The sequence below is a fragment of the Abrus precatorius genome, unplaced genomic scaffold (assembly GCF_003935025.1).
Source record: "Abrus precatorius isolate BTA unplaced genomic scaffold, Abrus_2018 Scaffold8, whole genome shotgun sequence".
Taxonomy (NCBI): Eukaryota; Viridiplantae; Streptophyta; class Magnoliopsida; order Fabales; family Fabaceae; genus Abrus; species Abrus precatorius.
The window spans coordinates 7,250,349-7,269,583 of record NW_020874428.1 but is presented as its reverse complement, the minus strand read 5'-3'; the positions used below and the strand labels follow the sequence as shown (position 1 = coordinate 7,269,583).

Sequence of the window (19,235 nt, the reverse complement as noted above, 5' to 3'; positions counted from 1 at the left end):
ATCTTATGTTCTAAAATTCTAAAAATCTGATAGAGAATGAGTAAAAAGCAAATTCATGGGTTATATTGCTGAAATTAGATGATTACATGAAGACAAAGAGAACAAGGTCTGGCCCCACATGACCATATGTCTCCTTGCTGAGAAAAAAAACTATCCCCAAGCCTCATCTTGACTATGATCCTCACAGCAAGACAAAACAGAAAATTTTTCTAGGAATTTTTTCTTATGTGTACCTTCCCCTTAGCTGGTCTTGGATTATTCCTAATAATCAGGGTCCTAATCCTAACAAAATAAAATATAAATGCCTGTTTTAAAGTCACAAATCAACTTCTATGGACACTGTGTTACAATTTAGTACGAGCAAGACAACCTTAAGTACTACAAAATAATCACAAATCTCCAACTTTTGGGTTAACAGAATCATTGACTTGATTCTCACATATTGCTCCATCCACAACCAACTTGTGCTCAAAGGATTGGTCATGACATTCGTTTTTCAGTGCGTGCCTTCTATTTTGAACCTGACAAATGGATCTCCAATTCTTGATCAAGAGATACAAAAGGTATTGTAGAAGCTCCTTCTCCTTTTGGTTTGTGTAATTGACTTCATCAAGTTGCCTCTTAAGAGTTGCTTTCTCTACTAACAGAGAGAAAAGGGATTTCATTTTCAACCTTGAAGTTGCAACTTGAATAGCTTCAAGTTCTTCCTTTTCCATAGAAGCTGAATCAGGAAAATCCTTCTCAAGCAGTGACCGTAATACTTTCCAAGCATCATCTTCTTCAAATTCCAAGGAAAATTCCATATGCCTAAGATCATGTAGGATTGCAGATATCTGTAGGCCAATTCCCAGTCTCAATTACCAAGTTGCACAACAAGTCATAAAAATACAATCAACATGTGGAACATATGGCACAAAAATTACTCAGAAGATGTAAACATGTTTCAATGGTATAAAAGGCTAATTAATTAACAAGTATAACCAACCTTAGCAGCCATTGGTACTGGAACCGCATTTTGAATCTTAGCCAAGTTCAACTCAAAAGCATGTTGAATTTTTCGAGATCTTGAGAGTATCTTGTGTGATGTTATTGCCTAACCAGTTTCCAAATAAGGTTAGTTATTTCAAAATAACATTTGATAGCATGCAAAGTGTATGAATAGACAATAATAATTGATAAGTATTCCAATGTTTATATCAGACAATTTATACATCAATTAGAAAATAATTGATGTATCATTCTCAGAGTCAAGATTTGAGATTCAAAAGTTACCAAGTAGAGTTTACTGCACTCAGAACAATGTCTGATAACTGACTTGGCTTTGTCTAAAGTGAAGTGTAATGAACACAATGTCTGCATGGCTAACGCACAATTTGGTCTGGCAGATTCGATGGCTAAAATTATATGCAAAATTTTATCAACGAGTATATGAAGCTCTAAGCATATTGAACGGTGTACCTGCGCAAATGAAAATATGAATGAAATATAATCACATAAAGGTGATTTGTACGTATGTTTTACATAATTTCTTCTCATATGGCCCTTTTCCCAGTAAATAAATTTAACTCAAACTATTTTAGCTGTAATAATTCAACATCTAATCTCTAACATTATTTTCAGTTATTAAACACTACGCTATTTCTACAATCAAATCATCAGGTAATGAAAGTTTTGCTATTAATATAACGACGATACTAGAACTAAAACCGATAAGTGAAATCCCAAATGGTCCAAAAAACTATGAATTTCTTCTTTTCCCCTTAAAGGAATATTTAATTATGGTTCTAGAATTAGCTATTTTTCATTCTCACTCTTGAAACCCAATTTGCTGGAAACTATCTTAGGATTATCAGATGGCCATTTCAGATTGTTGGTCCTAAATTTGATAACTGCAACATACCCTTTTACTTAAAAATTAAAACTTGATGGTGCATGTGGCATTCATGATTACTAAAACAGAGATTTGAATATTGAAGGTACCTTAACATTCCAATAGCTTGGAATTGGAATTGGAATTGGAACTGGAATCTGCAAAGCTTTATCATCGTTGCTTGACATCATCATAACTGTAGATTTGAACTCAAGGACAGCACTTGGCAAGACCAACAGAGAGAAGAAGAATGGTTCTCATGGGTTTGCTGCTGAAACTACATATATCTTCAGCCGCCAGACACGTTACAAGGGGAACACAGTTCTGGCAGCATGTACATCAATAATTAATAATTAAGACATTTTGCATTTTTGGGCATAAATAAATAAAATTCTATCTTTTTATGCAGTCCGCTATTTTATTTTTTCTCTCTCATTTATTAATACTCTTTGTGGCAATGGCAAATTGGCAAGGGTAAATTGTTAAGCATTTATTACAAATTACTTATATAATATACTAAGCATGTAATTCAATAATCAAGATATTACATAATTAAAATGGGTATGATGTTGCTGATCATCATCATTATTTGACTTAAAAGAAGTTTTAACATCCTTTTTAAGTCAACTTAAAAAAACAAAACATTTTTTGTTAGAATTTTTTTCTTTTATCTTTTTCTGCTCTGAATAGTAATTTTCTCATGCTTGGCTGGCCCAATCATATATAAAATTCTTTAACCTTCTTAAACAAAAATGATTGGTCGAATTAAACATTGATGAATAATGCAAAGAAAAAGATGAATTTGGGTCCACCCAAGCCCCAAAATGAATTAAGTGTGACGAAGACCCAACACAGGAAAAAGTCAATGCTGGATCAACAAAGAAAAAGTTCATCAAACCAAAGATAAAGGGAAGAGGGAAAACGTCCACCACTGTATGTTCGGCTTGAAAAAGTGGTCAAACTGGCTTGTTATGCCTCAAACAAGACAAATTATTGGCTGCTACAAGTCAATGTCATTCCATCACTTGTTAAAATTTTATAATTTATAATATATATATATATATATATATATATATATATATATATATTTCTGGTGTGATAGTGTGCAATGCACAGAATAATTTATAATATTAAATTTTAAAATTTTTATTATTAAAAATTATAAAATATATTTAAACTATTTAATAATTTAATTTATATATATTTATCATATAAATACATAATAGATTAAATATACATTACTGATTATATGTTATTTGTCATTATTAATATAAATATAATTATTTTCTCAATCTTTGTTAAAAAAATTAATTTAATAATATAAATATATTAATTATTTGTTACTATTCAAATAAAATATATTTTGATTATATTATTTTAAAATAATATAAATAAAACTAAGATTATTATGATTATTAAAGTAAACATTATTATTTTGTTATAAAATAAAAAAAATTATTATTAAAAAAATTATTTATTAATAATGTATTATATATAATGTAATAATGTATATTTTGTCAATAATTTTTACTTAAAATATATATTTATATAGCAAAAGTTTGTCAAATAAAAATATAACATATCAAATATACATTGATCGTATATGATATTTATCATTATTAATATAAAATAATTATTTTTTTACTCTTTAATAAAGAAATTAATTTAAAAAAATTATATTAATATTACTAATATTTAAAAGATGACATTATTATCATTAATTTTATTGTATTATAAGATTGTTATAATTATTAAATTAAGTGTTGTTATTTTGTCATAAAACAAAAAAGAATATTTATTAATAATGTATAATATATAATACAATAATAAATATTTTATTAATAATTTTGACTTAAAATATATATCTAGACAACATATATTTGTCACATAAATATATAATAGATCAAATATACGTTAGTAATTATCTGCTATTTATCATTATTAATATAAATGTAATTATTTTTTCACTCTTCGAAAAAAAATAATTTAATAATATAAATATATTAACTAATTTTTACTATTTAAATAAAGTATATTTTGATTGTATTGTTTTACAATAATATAAATAAAATAAATTTGATATTAGACACATTTGTAGTGTTTGTTTCTTTATTTTTTTTATGTAAAAAATAATTAAATAAGGTAAATATATTTACTATTCTAACTATTTCAATAAATATAAGTTGGATAACACATAGATAACTTTAATATATGATTCCTTAATGAATATATTCCTGTATAAAAATTGTATTCTGTCCAGCAATCATTTTCACATTATAATAACAAAATATATAAGAAATATAGTAAATAAAATCTAAATAACATTAAGTAATATTTAAATATCTTCTTATATCTTGTCAAAAACTTCTTTAAATACTATATTTGATGTAAATCGGGTTGACTTCTCATTTTCATTTAAAATCAATATTTTCAATTCATCTTTCTTTCTCATTTTTAAGATAGCAACATATAATTGACTATGAGAAAATACTAGCCTTAGTAAGTAAAGACCAATATTAGAAAGTGTTTGTCATTGACTCTTATTAATAGTCATTGCAAGACAAAGAGCTAACGGAAATTGTTTTCTTTCAAACTTAAAAGGTAACTGGGAATCTGAAGGAACTAAATTCATTCTTGGGATGAATACTTTATCACCCATATTTCTTCTTGTAACAATAGTGACTGCAATTATGTTTCTTTCCAATTGATTAACAATCAATCTAGTTCTGTTGCATAATCCATTTGCTTGATCTATATTCCTCAAAAGCATAACTTAAACACCTATCTTCAAAATTAATTTGTGGTTTAGAAATCTTGAACACTTAACTTTATTCAAAAATTCAATAGTAAATCACTCACCTTCTATTTCAAAATTTTCATCAGATGAACAACTTGAACCAGAACTTAAATATTCTCTTTCTTTTCCAGGCATCAAAGAAGGAATTAATTCATTTACTTTCTCAATACTTTCTAAAGTAGACACTAATATTACTCTCTGGTCAAAGAATTTAAAATCAGCATAATTATGCACTAAACTTGGATATGCAAATTCTACTGAATGCATAAGACTATTATCCTTTTCAAAAATGAGAAACTCTTTTAGAATTTCAAATGTACAATCTTTTTCATCATTAACTCTCATTTGCCCATTGCCTATTTGAAAAATCCAATCTACAAAAAAACTTAGTTTCAAATATAGTAGAAGTGTTTTCTACTGATGTCGATAATATCATATTTTTTGTCAACTTGAGCACTTTGCAATGAGCCCATAAATAAGAAGAGTTCACAGTTGCGAAAAGAACATCTTCATTACTACCTTTTGGAATGACCAGAAGTATTTGTCTAAAATCTCCTCTTAATACAACAACTTTTTCACCGAATGGTTCATTCATACTATTTGAATTTTTCACTCTCATTAAATCTCTTAACATACTATCTAGAGCTTCAAAATAGGGCTTCAAAAAAAATTTATTAAGCATGGGGCTTCATCCCATATGATAAGACTTGTGTTAATTAATAGATTAGCTTTCAAACTTCCTTGCTTGATGTTATACGTAGATGTATTATCAGTCATTAATGGAATTGAAAATATGAAATGAGTTGTCCTTCCTCCAGGAAGAAGTAAAGAAGCAATACTACTTGAAACCACATTGAGAACAATCAGTTGTTTAGATCGGAGAGCTGCAATAGAGTATTTCAAATGTATATTTTTTTTGTTTTTCCATATCCTTATAAGAAGAAAAAAACCACCAGATTTATTTAACACTGAGCTAATAATTTCATAGTAAATAACTTTTAGTTCTAATGTTAAAGAATATAGAAGTCTACGATATTATTCAGTCAGTTCAGTTGTGTTGTAATTGAGCTCATCTGCTATGAACTTATTTTTGACTAAACTGAAAATTGAATCTTCTACAATTGGCATACAGGTGTAGTCACTTAATGACCTCCCATTGCTTTGATAATTTTTTCAACCTCAACCAAACAAAGATTTTTCAAGTTGTGAAATAATAGAACTTAATAATTGTGTCAATTTTTCCATAAAATTAAGTTTATTCAATTAGTAATATTAAAAAATTGATTTAAATGATTTTAATATATTAACTCGTCGTTAATCATATTTTGTACACAATTTATTAGATTTTTATTCTTCTATTTAAAATTAAACTAAATTAAATAAAATCTTACACATTGTAAGTTATAATTTATATTTAAATTTAATATATTTATCATTTTTATTAGCTTAATTCAACAAAATAGAAGATAATAAATAACACTTTGATTATAATAAAAAATAACAATTTTTGTCATCAATTTAATTAAAATATACATATTATATATATTATGCTAATTTTATCAAATAAATATTTATGTTAATGTAAACATTTCCTTCCCGTGATATATATATATATATACCCTAGACATGAAAGTATCTTTGTAAATTTGGTATTCACCTAAGGTTCCACACCTAAGATTGGATAATAATTCACATATCTTTCTTTCTATAAAGAAGGATCTCCAAGAAAATGTTGAACAATGCAATATAATAGGGTATATACCGCATCAGGAAGTTGTTGATCGTTGTTGACAATGGTTTTACCTTTGTCATCAAGTTTTACTGCAGAGAGGATATGTTCTCTATCAGTTTCAGTAAGATAGTTATCCCACCAATCTTTTAGTTGGCCAATCCATCAATGAATTTTTCTTTCTAAAAGGACTGATTACAATTTTCTTTCTAATTAGTAATATTAAAAACTTGATCCAAATTATTTTAATATACTAACATGTTGTGAATCATATTTTGTACGTAATTTAGTTAGATTTTTCTTCTTGTATTTAAAATAAAATCTTACACATTGTAAATTATAATTTATATTTGAATTAATATATTTATCATTGTTTATTAGCTTAATTCAACAGAATAGAAGGTAATAAATCACATAAAAATTTAAGCTTTCACTTTTGTATTTAAAATTAAATTAAATCAAATTAAATTTTATCTATTATAAGTTATAATTTATATTTAAAATTAATATATTTATCATTTTTTGTTAGTTTAATTCAACAAAATAGAAAGTAATAAATAACAGTTTCATTATAATAAAAAAAAATTAACATCAAATTTATTACAATATACATATTATATATATTATGCTATTTTTTTAATTAAATATTTATATTAACTTAAATATTTCTTTCTCGTGATATATATATATATATATATATATATATATATATATATATCCTCGTATGTCTATTTATTTGTTTAAATAATTTAAATTTTATAATAATTTTTTTATAAACTTATTTATATAAAAAATTATTATAAATAAAAATTTATAAATAAAAATATACAATAATATTATTTAAATTTTAAAATTAGTCTATTTAAAAAAGTGAAATAATAAAACTTAATAAATGAGTGTGTCAGTTTTTTTTTCATCTAATTAAGTTTATTTAAATAATAAAATAAAAATATTAATCTAAATTTTTTTAATATATGAACATGTCAAATAAATGATTGCATATATATATATCATGGGAAGGAAATATTTACATTAATATAAAAATTTATTTGATAAAATTAGCATAATATATATAATATGTATATTTTAATAAAGTTAATGACAAAAATAATTAATTTTTTTATTATAATCAATATTTTATTTAGTATTTTTTATGTTGTTGAATTAATCTAATAAAAAATATTAAATATATTAATTTTAATTATAAATTATATTTTACAATGTGTAAGATTTTATTTAGTTTAATTTAATTTAAGATACAATAATGAAAATCTAACTAAATCATGTAAAAAATTAAGCTTTCACTCTTCTATTTAAAATTAAATTAAATTAAATAAAATCTTATCTATTGTAAGTTATAATTTATATTTAAATTTAATATATTTATCATTTTTTGTTAGTTTAATTCAAAAAAATAGAAGATAATAAATAACACTTTGATTATAATAAAAAAAAATTGACATCAAATTTATTACAATATACATATTATGTATATTATGCTAACCTTTTTAATTAAATATTTATATATACATTTTATATATATATATATCCCCATATGTCCATTTATTTGTTTAAATAATTTAAATTTTATAATAAAATTTTTAACTTCTTGTTTATACAAAAAAATTATTATAAATAAAAATATATAATAATATTATTCAAATTTTAAAATCAGTCAATTTAAAAAAGTAAAACAATAAAACTTAATAAATGAATGTGTCAGTTTTTTTAAATAAAATTAAGTTTATTTAAATAATAAAATAAAAATATCGATCTAAATTATTTTAATATATGAACATGTCATTAATCATTATTTTTACGTGATTTAGTTAAATTTTTATTGTTGTATCTAAAATTAAATTAAACCAAATAAAATCTTACACATTGTAAGATATTAACTCCAAGATTGTCACTGAACCGCTCTCTTAGATGGGATTTCTGAGAGCGGTTACACTGAACCGCTCTCTAATGTGTCTAGTTTGGGTGAATGGTGAAATTACCTTCAACTTTCGCCCTTCGTTTAGCGAAACTTGTTTTATAATATTAAAATAATAAGTTTCGCCAGCCGTTTTGGCGATATTGTGCGGCCCGACCCCAGACAGGGAATTTGTTTTAAAAATACAATATTTTAATAAATTGTTTTTTATTTTGCAATATTTAAATAAAAAAGCCTATATGTATATATATATATAGTTTGTTCAAATAATGTAAATATTTATACTATTTTTTTAATTTTTTATTTTATATAAAAGAAATTATTATAAATAAAAATTTATAAATTAAAATATATAATAATATTATTCATATTTTAAAAAATCTATCCATTAAAAACATAAAATAATAAAACTTAATAAATGAGTGTGTCAGTTTTTTTTATAAAATTGAGTGTATTTAATTAGTTATATAAAAAAATTGATCTAAATTATTTTAATATACAAACTTGTTATTAATCATAATTTTTGCGTGATTTAATTATATTTTTATTTTGAAATTTAAAAAGAAATTAATTTGAATAAAATCTGACACGTAATAGGTTATAATTTATAATCAAATTTAATATTGTTAATATTTTTTATTAGCTTAATTCAACAACATAAAAATAATAAACAAATTTTTGATTAAAATAAAAATATTAACACTTCTTGTCATCAACTTTATTAAAATATGTATATTATATATATTATGATAATTTTATCTAATAAATATTTATATTAATATAAGTATTTTTTTTCTCGCTATATTTTTTCGTATGTGTATTCGTTTGTTCGAGTAATGTAAAATTTTTATAATAAATTTATTAAGATCTTATTTTGTATAAAAGATATTATTAACAATAGTAATATTCATTAAACTATATATAGAAAATTTATCTGTAATTAATATTGATACAAACTAAATGTACATAAAATTCATTTAAGAACTATCGAACAAAAAAATTACTATCATCATAATATTTACATGAATTGTAAACTAAGATCTTGAAAAGAAATATCAAAAGTTGCATGTTTGAATCATCAAATGCAAAAATACATTTGTCTCCCTTTCTAGATTTGTTCAACATGCAAAATTATTTCTATTCACTTCCAAATTTGATATTAGATTTACAGTAAATTAGAATTTTATACACAACTTCTATCTTATTCGGACTGCATAACTTCCAAGCTCCGTGCTCACCATTTTCAAATTTTACAATCATCTTCTTTGATATATTTTATAACATCAAAAAGATATAACTGCATATTCAAACAAAAATATAAATGTGTAATAATCTGAAAATACTAATTGACTTCTAGTAGTATGATAATGAGTTAATACAATTAAACGGAAAAGGTCTAAGAATCAAAAGTCTTAACTTCTATTTTAACTTTATCAATGGTATACTGATATCTATTTAAATATTAATATATAAAACAATTTTTTTAACTAATATTTCAAAAACATGTATAGTAATCACTTCATATATTAGTATATAAAACATATGCTATAGCAAAGAAATAATTAATTTCATTTTCAACATTACCTTGTCAAACTCGTTAAATAGACAAAATATTATAATTTTATTTAACAATTTGAATGCATCCGAAGTCCTTTGCAAAATACAATGGCAAGAAAGCGTTGAACAGAATATGCATTATAAAATCATTTTAAAAAATAAAGATATAAAAAAATAATGGTCAACTTTGAATTTAAATTTACACTACTTAACAATAAAATAACTTCGTTTTTATAATAACACACTATTCCAAATAGAAAGTGAAGAACATAAACCAAAAAAGAAAAAGAAAACATATTAAAGGTGTGTAAGCAATCAAAATATAAAAAAGCATAATAATAAAAAATAAAAAAAAATGCACAAAAAGATCATACCTGAGTTTCATTAGTTAACATTTACTAATATTTGTTCGTGACAAACAATAGAAAAATGCATAACAAATGTGTGTAAGCAATTAAAATATAAAAAAAGCATAACAATGAAAAATAAATAAATAAATAAACGCATAACAAAGGTCATACTTCTGTTTCCTTAATTAATCTTTATTAATGTTTATTCCTGCCAAACAGTAGAAAAATACATAACAAAAATATGTAAGCAATTAAAATATTAAAAAATCAATACTATATAAATATTATATAAAACAAAAACAAAGTAATGAATAATAATAAAAAGAAAGAAGGGTGAACTAAAGTGGAGATGATACTTAAGTTTGTTCTTGTCAAGCAATGGAAAAATGCATAACAACAGTGTGTAAGCAATCAAAATATAAAAAAACGATAATGTTTTATAAATTATATAAAAGAAAAAGAAAGTAATAAAAAGTGAAAGAGGAAGAAGAAGTGTGAACCATACATGAAGGTGTAAAAAAAAATAGAAATGATAACCGAGTTTATTTTTTTAAGCTTTTCTTCTATTTAAATGCAAGATTTATAGTTAAGAATGCAGAATAACAAAGTCGTAATGTACACAAAATTACTAATAAAAAAAGAGTTCTGATTGAATTTATTTTTTAGGGTGTTTATACAGTTACATTGTGAATAAGAATAAAGCAAACATAAATGTATAAAAAAATAAAATATAAATAACACCTACCTTACATTGGTTAATATTTCTTTTATTTATCTGCAAGGTTTGTAAATATGAAAGAAAGAGCAATGGAGTCAAACACACCAAACTGATTTCAAACAATGTGAAGAAGGATAAACAAAATATAAAGACAAGATAAAACAAAATGCAAATGATACATGACTTCATTATTTAACTTTTCTTTTATTCATCTGCAAATATTTGTAATGGTAGGCAGAAGTTCTTCAAGACTGCAAAGTACATAAAACTGATTTCAAATTTATACTATAGGAAAAGAATATAAAAATCATGTGTAATGTTATCTTGTGATTTAATTTAAAAGATTTTTTGCAAAAGCAAATGGCAAAAAAACGTTGAAAGGAAAGTCTATAGTAAAATCTTTTGATAGAACCTAATATGTAAAAATAATATGAAGAAAGGTAAACTAAATATGAAAAAGTAATAAAATAAGAGATAAGCAAACATGATGACAGAAGAAATAAAGCTCATTGGTTACCTCTTCTTTTATTTACTTGCAAAACTTTGTAATGATAGGCAAAAATAGCTTCAATACCATGTGGTGTTCATTGAGTTTCTTTTCCTCTGTAAGTTGTTGAAATGGGTTCCAATATATCTTGCCAAAATAACATGCCAGTATAGAAAATGACAAATAATAAATGACATTGTTAGGATGTAATTATTACTTTTTCATAACTTGAAATTTAAAATCTGAAGTAGAATAAAGTTTCTAAGAATAGAAAGGGATAAAGAAGACTACTGGAAAAGCTTTTTATGAGGTATTGACACATTATCAAACTTTTCACAAAATGATACTCAATTGTATATATTATAATACGTGTGACTGAAATTATATAATCTCACATCATTAAAAAAAATTCATTTCAAACAAGCATAATAAGAGTGTAATATATCATTTAATTCGTTCAAATTATAAGTATACTGATTTAGAAGACATTTCAAGTAAAAGATGAGAGTTGAGAAGCATTAATAATAGTCATTATCAAGAGAGATAAAAAAGTGAATAGTGAGATAGTAATACATTTTTCATTTAATTTAATGATTATTGTTAATGTCTCTTATTTTTTATAATAACAATTTCTCTCATTTAAAATATTTTTTATTAACTTATAGATTAACTGATAAAAAGTTGTTTCATATTAACATGAAATATAATTTTGAATTTGAATGTTAAAATCTTTGAGGTAAATTTCAAAAAACACTTTTATTATTATTTTTATATTTAAAAAATATTTGTAAAAAAAAGAAACCAAAATATTGTTGTTTTTTTTTTTTCCAAATTAAACGGCCTTAAATTTCCGTTACAGTGATTGACTTGAAATGATTTATGTTATTCCGGCCCCACCAACAAATATGTGACAAGTCCATAATACTTTGACCATGCTTTTCACCTTGTTTGATACGGTTGGAAATGGAATGGCAATGAAAATTATTTGAGGATAAAAATGAAATATTTCAGTGCATTTTTTTACTTTTTAATAAATTTTATATAATATAAGAAATATTTAAAAAATGAAAATATTTTGTATTAATAAAAAACATTACAGTGAAAGATTAGATTTTATGATTGCTATGAATTACTTTTCTAAAATAATTTATTTATTTATTTATCTTTTTTTCTATCTATTTAAATAAATAAAATATTTTTTTTTCATTCTTTTCGCTCATTTTCTATCTATCGGAACAACATATTTTTTTTACTCTGTTTTTATTTATTCTATTTCTTGTTTTCTATTTTCTTCCTCTTTAAATTAATGTATCATCCAAACCATGCTTGAATTTATCTTTCTTGAGCATGTTTTGACCAAAGGCAACTTTATGGAATTGTGCAAGTGTTACGTATTAATTATACATAAAATGAAAACAGAATTTGCCTCGCATATGCACCATAGAAGTGAAACCGAAGACTCGGTCAACTATGTGAAGCTTTATTCTGAGGACTGAAGAAAATTATTCATGTGGATTCGGGATGAGTCAACCATCAACCCATCAAGGAAACAAATATCAAGGAAAATATTACTATAACCTTTTTATCTTTTTATTCCGTTAAACCAGGTTAATTGCTTTAAAATGTACCAAGCGAGTAACGGACATAAAAATACATGGATATTAAGTGGATTCTTAATATTATTTAATTAAAAGGAATATATATATATAATAAAATTATTCAAAATATTATTATTTTTAAATTATTTCAACTTAACTCTACAGTTATAAATACTGTGTATCAAAATGATAAAAATTTAATAAAAGTTATAATAATTTTAAAATATAATTTTTTAAATAATAGAAATAATATATTAAGTATTATAAATTTTATATAAATAAATATATTTGTAGAAAATTTGAAAGTTTATATAAAATAATAAGAAAATTAAGTAATAACTTTTATCTCTAAAGTTTATGATAAAATTAATAAAAAAAATGGACAAAAAGTAAAATAATTTTAGCGAGACAATATAATTTACATTATTTTTACATAATTTTAATTTTAAAAATACCCGTGACAAATTATAACAGAAAATAATTTCTCTAAATACTTTTAGATAAAATATCCTGTAACAGAAATATTGATATGTTAAGTAAATATAAGGTTAAGTAAATACAAAGATTTATGAAGAATATAAAAGTTTATATAAGGTAAAAGTAAAAGTCAAGTAATAATTTTTATCTTTAATGTTTTAACAAAATTAATTAAAAAAAAGTTGAGAAATAATAAAATTATTATAAAGAGAATGTAATTTATGTATTGTTCTTACATAATTTTAATTTTAAAAAAAATGTGATAATTGTGATAGAAAGTAGTTCTAGTGAATACTTCACTTTCTAAATAAAACGCAGTCTTTTACGAGAGAAAGTTTAATAAGTTGAAATAAATTACAAATTGGAATCATGCATTTGAATTAATTTATATTTTTACCCATTATGACCAAGTAGCCAATCTGTGTCTTCTCTATGAATTTCTACATATATTAATTATTAGCTACAAAGTGCATGCAATTTTATGTTAATTAATGAGCCTATGTTATCCCTGGCAAACATTAACGGAGAGAAAAACAAATGTGTATATTTTGACTCTCTCTAAAAATAAATTATAAGGATGGGATAGGAGATTAACAGGGAAAAGAATAAACCACCACCACCAATTCTTGGTGGCAATACATAATTAGTAATGCCGGAAATTAAGGTTTTGCAAAGCACATAAAAGTTCCAAATCTAACAAATGTGTGAACCTCATTTCAAAGTTAAAAATAACAAACTGAATTTGCACTATATAAGAGGAGAATGTGAGCAAAACATAAGTTGCACGTCATTATTATTGCAACATTGAGGTTACAACTTGTGTATCTTCAATAATTGATTGGCAAAAAATGGCGAAGATAACATTAGCTTTGGTGTTTGCTTTGGTGGTGGCTGTGCCATTGCATGGGGTAATGTGTTATGAAGATCCATGGGAAAGTGTAATAGACGAAGCAAGCAAAGCAGGAGTATCACCAGATACCATAAATGAGGCTCAGAAGGCAATAGGTGATGGCTCTGCCGAAGCAGCTGCTGAGGAGGCATTGGGTGATGGCTCTCTGAATGATTGGGTTCAAAAAGCCAAGTAAGACATTTTTAAGCTTTGTTTCTTTCACGATAGAATGGCTCAAAGAAAAGTACAAGTGTGGAAAATATGCATGCATTCGAAAATTCACAGACTCGTCTGTTCTTTTTATTTGCTTTTCATTTTATCCAAACAAAATATTGGAATCATCTAATTAAAAACTAAACATTGAGATGAAAATTTGTTCGTTTAAGTTTTAAATAAAGGTAATTTTAAGTTTGTATGAAAAAATATATATTTTTATTTTAAAAACAGTAAACGTTAACCTCAGTTTGTTGGGCTAAGTTTAAATATTTTAAAGAAAAGTTATCACACTTTTAATTTAATATAATAAATGTTTTTTAATATTATTTTTTACTTTTAAGTTTTAAACTTAGTTTTATATGTTGAGATCCTTTTGAATATTTAATGTGATGCAAAAATTATTATTTTTTATTTTTATCTAAAAAGAGATTCAAAGTCTTCCAAGAAGAAAGAGGAAGCGGGTATAAGAAAATAGGAGGGAGAGAGATCATACATTAATTGCTGGAAATCAAACTCAAACACTCATTTTGAGAAAAAAAGGTGTTTAGAAAATTTGCAAATTTTTATTTTAACCTCATTTTTAGTTTTTTTTCTTTCTAAATGGCACCTTTTCTTTAATCTTTTATTTAATCGTTTTAATATTACAAGTTTTTATTCAATCCTCTATTTTAGAGAGACTAAATAAGAATCTCATGATATTTATGGGAATCGAATAAAAAACCTGTAATGTTTAAAAAGACAAACTGAAAAATCTCATAATATTTTAAAAAAAATATAGAGAAAAACAAAAATTATAGAGAGACCATTTAATAAATAAAAATATTTTATACAAAATTATTATACAAATTAAAATAAGCAACTAAACAAAAAAAAAAAAAACAAACTAAAAACTTGATTAAAACGTATAACTAATAAAAATTATATACTAAATTCATAACCTTCTTAATATGTACTCATTTATTTGTGGAACTTGTCCAAGAATGTTAGAGTCAACATGCTTTTAGCTTTCAGTCTATTTATCTCATAATGTCTCAATACTTTGTACTCATGACCCCTTATATATTAAAATTATTTCTTAAAACATGTTTGGATAAAAATAAATATTTTTCTGCATGTTAAAATTTAAAATTTAATAAAAATAATTTTATTTAGAAAATTATTTCCTATCTTGTGTATTATTACCTTTTCAATTATTTTGAAAAAAAAGAGAGGCTAAAAACAGATTTTTTCAAATTTTTTTTATCAAACGATTTAAATAATCTGAGAAATGATTTCTTCAAATAGATTAATTTTTTTGTGAAGTAATATAAAACAAACGAACTTTGAAAGTCTACTTTGTTTCTAAAAAATATACATGACTTTATGTAGCACTTTTGTTTCCTAATAAAATCAAATTAAGTCTTCAATTAATGCTATTAATTAGTTTTATCCTTTAGAAACTAAATAGATACACCACTAGCAATGAGAAAAATGTAATACTAAAATTTAATTTTAATCATTTCAAATAAAAAAGTAATGTGAAATTGATACATTTTTAGAAGATCAAAGTTTAAACTACTTAAAAATTAATTGTGATTGTTGTTGTGACAAATCAGAGACATAGCCGGCGGTGGAACTCCACCAGCTTCAGCCGCTGAATCACCAGCCGGTTTACCTATTGACGAGATTGAAGACGAAGACTCATCACCTGCAGAGGCACCACAAGGTTCCAATAAAGCAAAATCTCCAGCAAATGCACCAAATGAATCTCCCACTGAAGCACCTAATGCACCCTTAGAAGCTCCTGAATTGGCACCACAAAATGAGTATGCAGGAGAACCCGAATTGGCACCAACAACAAATGCACCTACAGAGACACCATCAGCAACACCTGAACCATAAATTTCTTATGCGGCAACATCCCAATCATAAGATATAGATTGGTTTCACAAAACTTGTGTAGACTAAATATAGTAGGTTAAGCTGATAAAGAACTTTACATTATATAATTATTTAAACCTTATTGACACATAATTGTTATATTCAAAATAATAATGTGTCAATTCAACACATATGTATGAGAACTAAGAATCTCAACCCAAGAACAAACAGTAGAGGCAGTGACACCACGGGTGGCATAGGATAAAAAGATCGCACCCTAGTTGTATTATTTATCCATGAATGCCAAAAACGTTTGTTTGTTCCACACACTTTTGATTAACATCGAGGAAAGAGCTCTTCTATAATACACAAGTAAAAGCATACGATTTTAATTTGATGTAAAAATATATTACCTTGTTATTGTTCAATACTTAACTATGCCTTTTATGCTGATTATACATTAATTGATGAATGCCCATAAACCATCAAGTTTTAGAACCCAGATGAAGCATTAAAGCTTCGTACTTTCTAGTTCACATGACTGTTAAAGTGCTAATAAAGGTGCTGAATAACTTTTTCCACAAGCAATCATCGCCCCAAGTGCATTATATCACATGGCATAGAAATGAGAAACACATGTATGTTATCATTTACCAACGAGGATATTATAGATGACTTTAACCTGTCAGTAATTCTAAAATTTGTCTGTAAACTTTTATAAATATGTCTATAAATTCATCTATATTTTTAATATTTTCAGTAGTGAAATTGATTGATATTAGGTGATATCAAAATGTGTTTTAATTTGATTTAATGAGTGTTTGATAGAGGTCTAGTGCGGGAAGTCTCGGTCTCGCTTTGGCGAGACAAGTCTCGCTCAAGCGAGACTAAGCACCCAAAACCATATGATTTTAGAGCATTCACGCTTAGGTGGGAATGGGTCTTTCCTAGGCGAGACAGGATAAACTTGGTCCAACTGTTCTCTCGAGACGAGATGAGTCGCTCAAGCGATAATTCACATAAAAAATGGTCACCTCTCTAGACTTCTTCTCGCTTAGGCAAAAAATATCAGAAAAAGCCTAGTAAAACTACTATTTTGTGTCCTCACCCAGGCAAGAGTAACCTCGCTCAAACGAAGTCGCGTGAGTTTGAGAGGGATATTTAAGAGATTTCCATCCAGAAAACTTGCATTACAATCCAAATTACATTTTCTTTGAATTTTCTCTAAACTATCACTTCCTTCCCTCTGAAAAACCTCTTCCAAACCCTGATCATTCTTCGAATCCAAACTCAGATATCTAATCCAATTGACTTCAAGTAAGTTCCTCGGAGCTCAGCTCTCCAAACTTGTTTTGATTTCTCCATTTCTCTCTTCTCAAAGGTGTTCTATTTTGAAAATATGTAGGAAGTGCTTTGTCCTTTGAAAGATATTACTCATAAATTTCTTTACTAATCTTCATTTCACAGTAAGGAGCAGTATATTTTATTCTTAGAACATAATGAATACTATTGTGTGTTTCTTGTCTGTAAATACGTGTTTAAATGATATTCATTGTTGTGAAAAAGTTGATTGTGTATATTTGATTGATTGAGATGTTTATATTGTATTTTTGTGAAACATGTGAAAAGGACTTAATCTAAAAATATTGTGGAAGAACTTGATATTTCATTTGGATAATGTTTAATTGTACTAAAACGTTAATGATGAATGTTCAATTGATTTAGGATGGTACGATATTTTGGAAATATGTTGTGTTGTGAACTTAGTTTTAAAGTGCTTTACTAAGCACAATCTTTTAGCAAAGTGAGGAGATTGATATGATAAGTAATATGTGATGAATATAAAATGATGAAAGGAACTAGTGTGAATAGTTACAAAAATACAACAAGGGTATAAAGTATGAAGACAATGTGAAAATCTAGGAGAAACGTAGGGTGGTGAGCAATATTCGCGTATGTATACACATTCTTTCTGAGAGCAAATGCGTCACATATCCTCACACTTGTTTCTTGACTAAATTCTTGGCAATACCTTTGCTAAGGGGCCTGTTATTGTATACGTTGTATCTGTATGCATGGGCTAACCAACAAATATTTACTTAGTTATGTAAGACTTCAAGAAATATTAGAGGCATCGTATATTTGTGATCACAATGCACTGGGAGCGTGTATTCAAAAAAGAAAGATGTAACGAGTTATGATAGAATATATATATATATATATATATATATATATATATATATATATATATATATATATGTGTGTGTGTGTGTGCGCGCGCGTGCGCGTGCGTGAGAGAGAGAAAGAGAGAGAGAGAATTGTTAATATATTGTTTCTGTGATTGATATTATTATGTTTTCTTTTATCCTATGATTATATTTATATTGTGATATTAATCATTGAGATTGTGTTATATTAAATGATAAGGTATATGCTTATCCTTACAATATGTTTTAGAGAATAAGGATAGCCACACCACAAAGGCAAATTAGCTTAGTAAACTATCTTGTACACTATAAAATGAATTATATATTGAGAGAATATTAGTGATTTTGTCATTTTAAATTTAGTATAGACTGTGATGGCGAATTACATAGTATATGGACTGTAGAGATAGATGTAGATCATGACATTTCTTTTGATTATCTTGTGAATAATCGTATTCACCACAACCTTAGTGTATACATTTATCGAGGGATTACTAGACCTTCACCAGCTATACAAAACGTTTACACTTTCCATGATCATGAC

At 25.1% G+C, this 19,235-nt stretch overlaps 2 protein-coding genes across 2 annotated transcripts; one reads left to right on the top strand and one right to left on the bottom strand.

Annotated features, from left to right (window-relative positions):
* Positions 1-44: 44 nt before the first annotated feature.
* On the bottom strand, positions 45-2,177 carry LOC113848181 (U-box domain-containing protein 5-like). Its single transcript, XM_027477579.1, has 4 exons — positions 1,981-2,177; positions 1,273-1,458; positions 986-1,093; positions 45-833 (listed from the first exon to the last, which is right to left on the bottom strand). Exons 1-4 carry the CDS (start codon positions 2,062-2,064, stop codon positions 390-392), a joined length of 822 nt encoding a protein of 273 aa, XP_027333380.1. The 5' UTR covers positions 2,065-2,177; the 3' UTR covers positions 45-389.
* Positions 2,178-14,367: 12,190 nt separating this feature from the next.
* Positions 14,368-16,505, top strand: LOC113874156 (opioid growth factor receptor-like). The gene is made up of 2 exons (XM_027512378.1): positions 14,368-14,600; positions 16,220-16,505. The coding sequence occupies exons 1-2, from the start codon at positions 14,368-14,370 to the stop codon at positions 16,503-16,505; spliced, it is 519 nt and encodes a 172-aa protein (XP_027368179.1).
* The last annotated feature ends 2,730 nt before the right edge of the window (positions 16,506-19,235 follow it).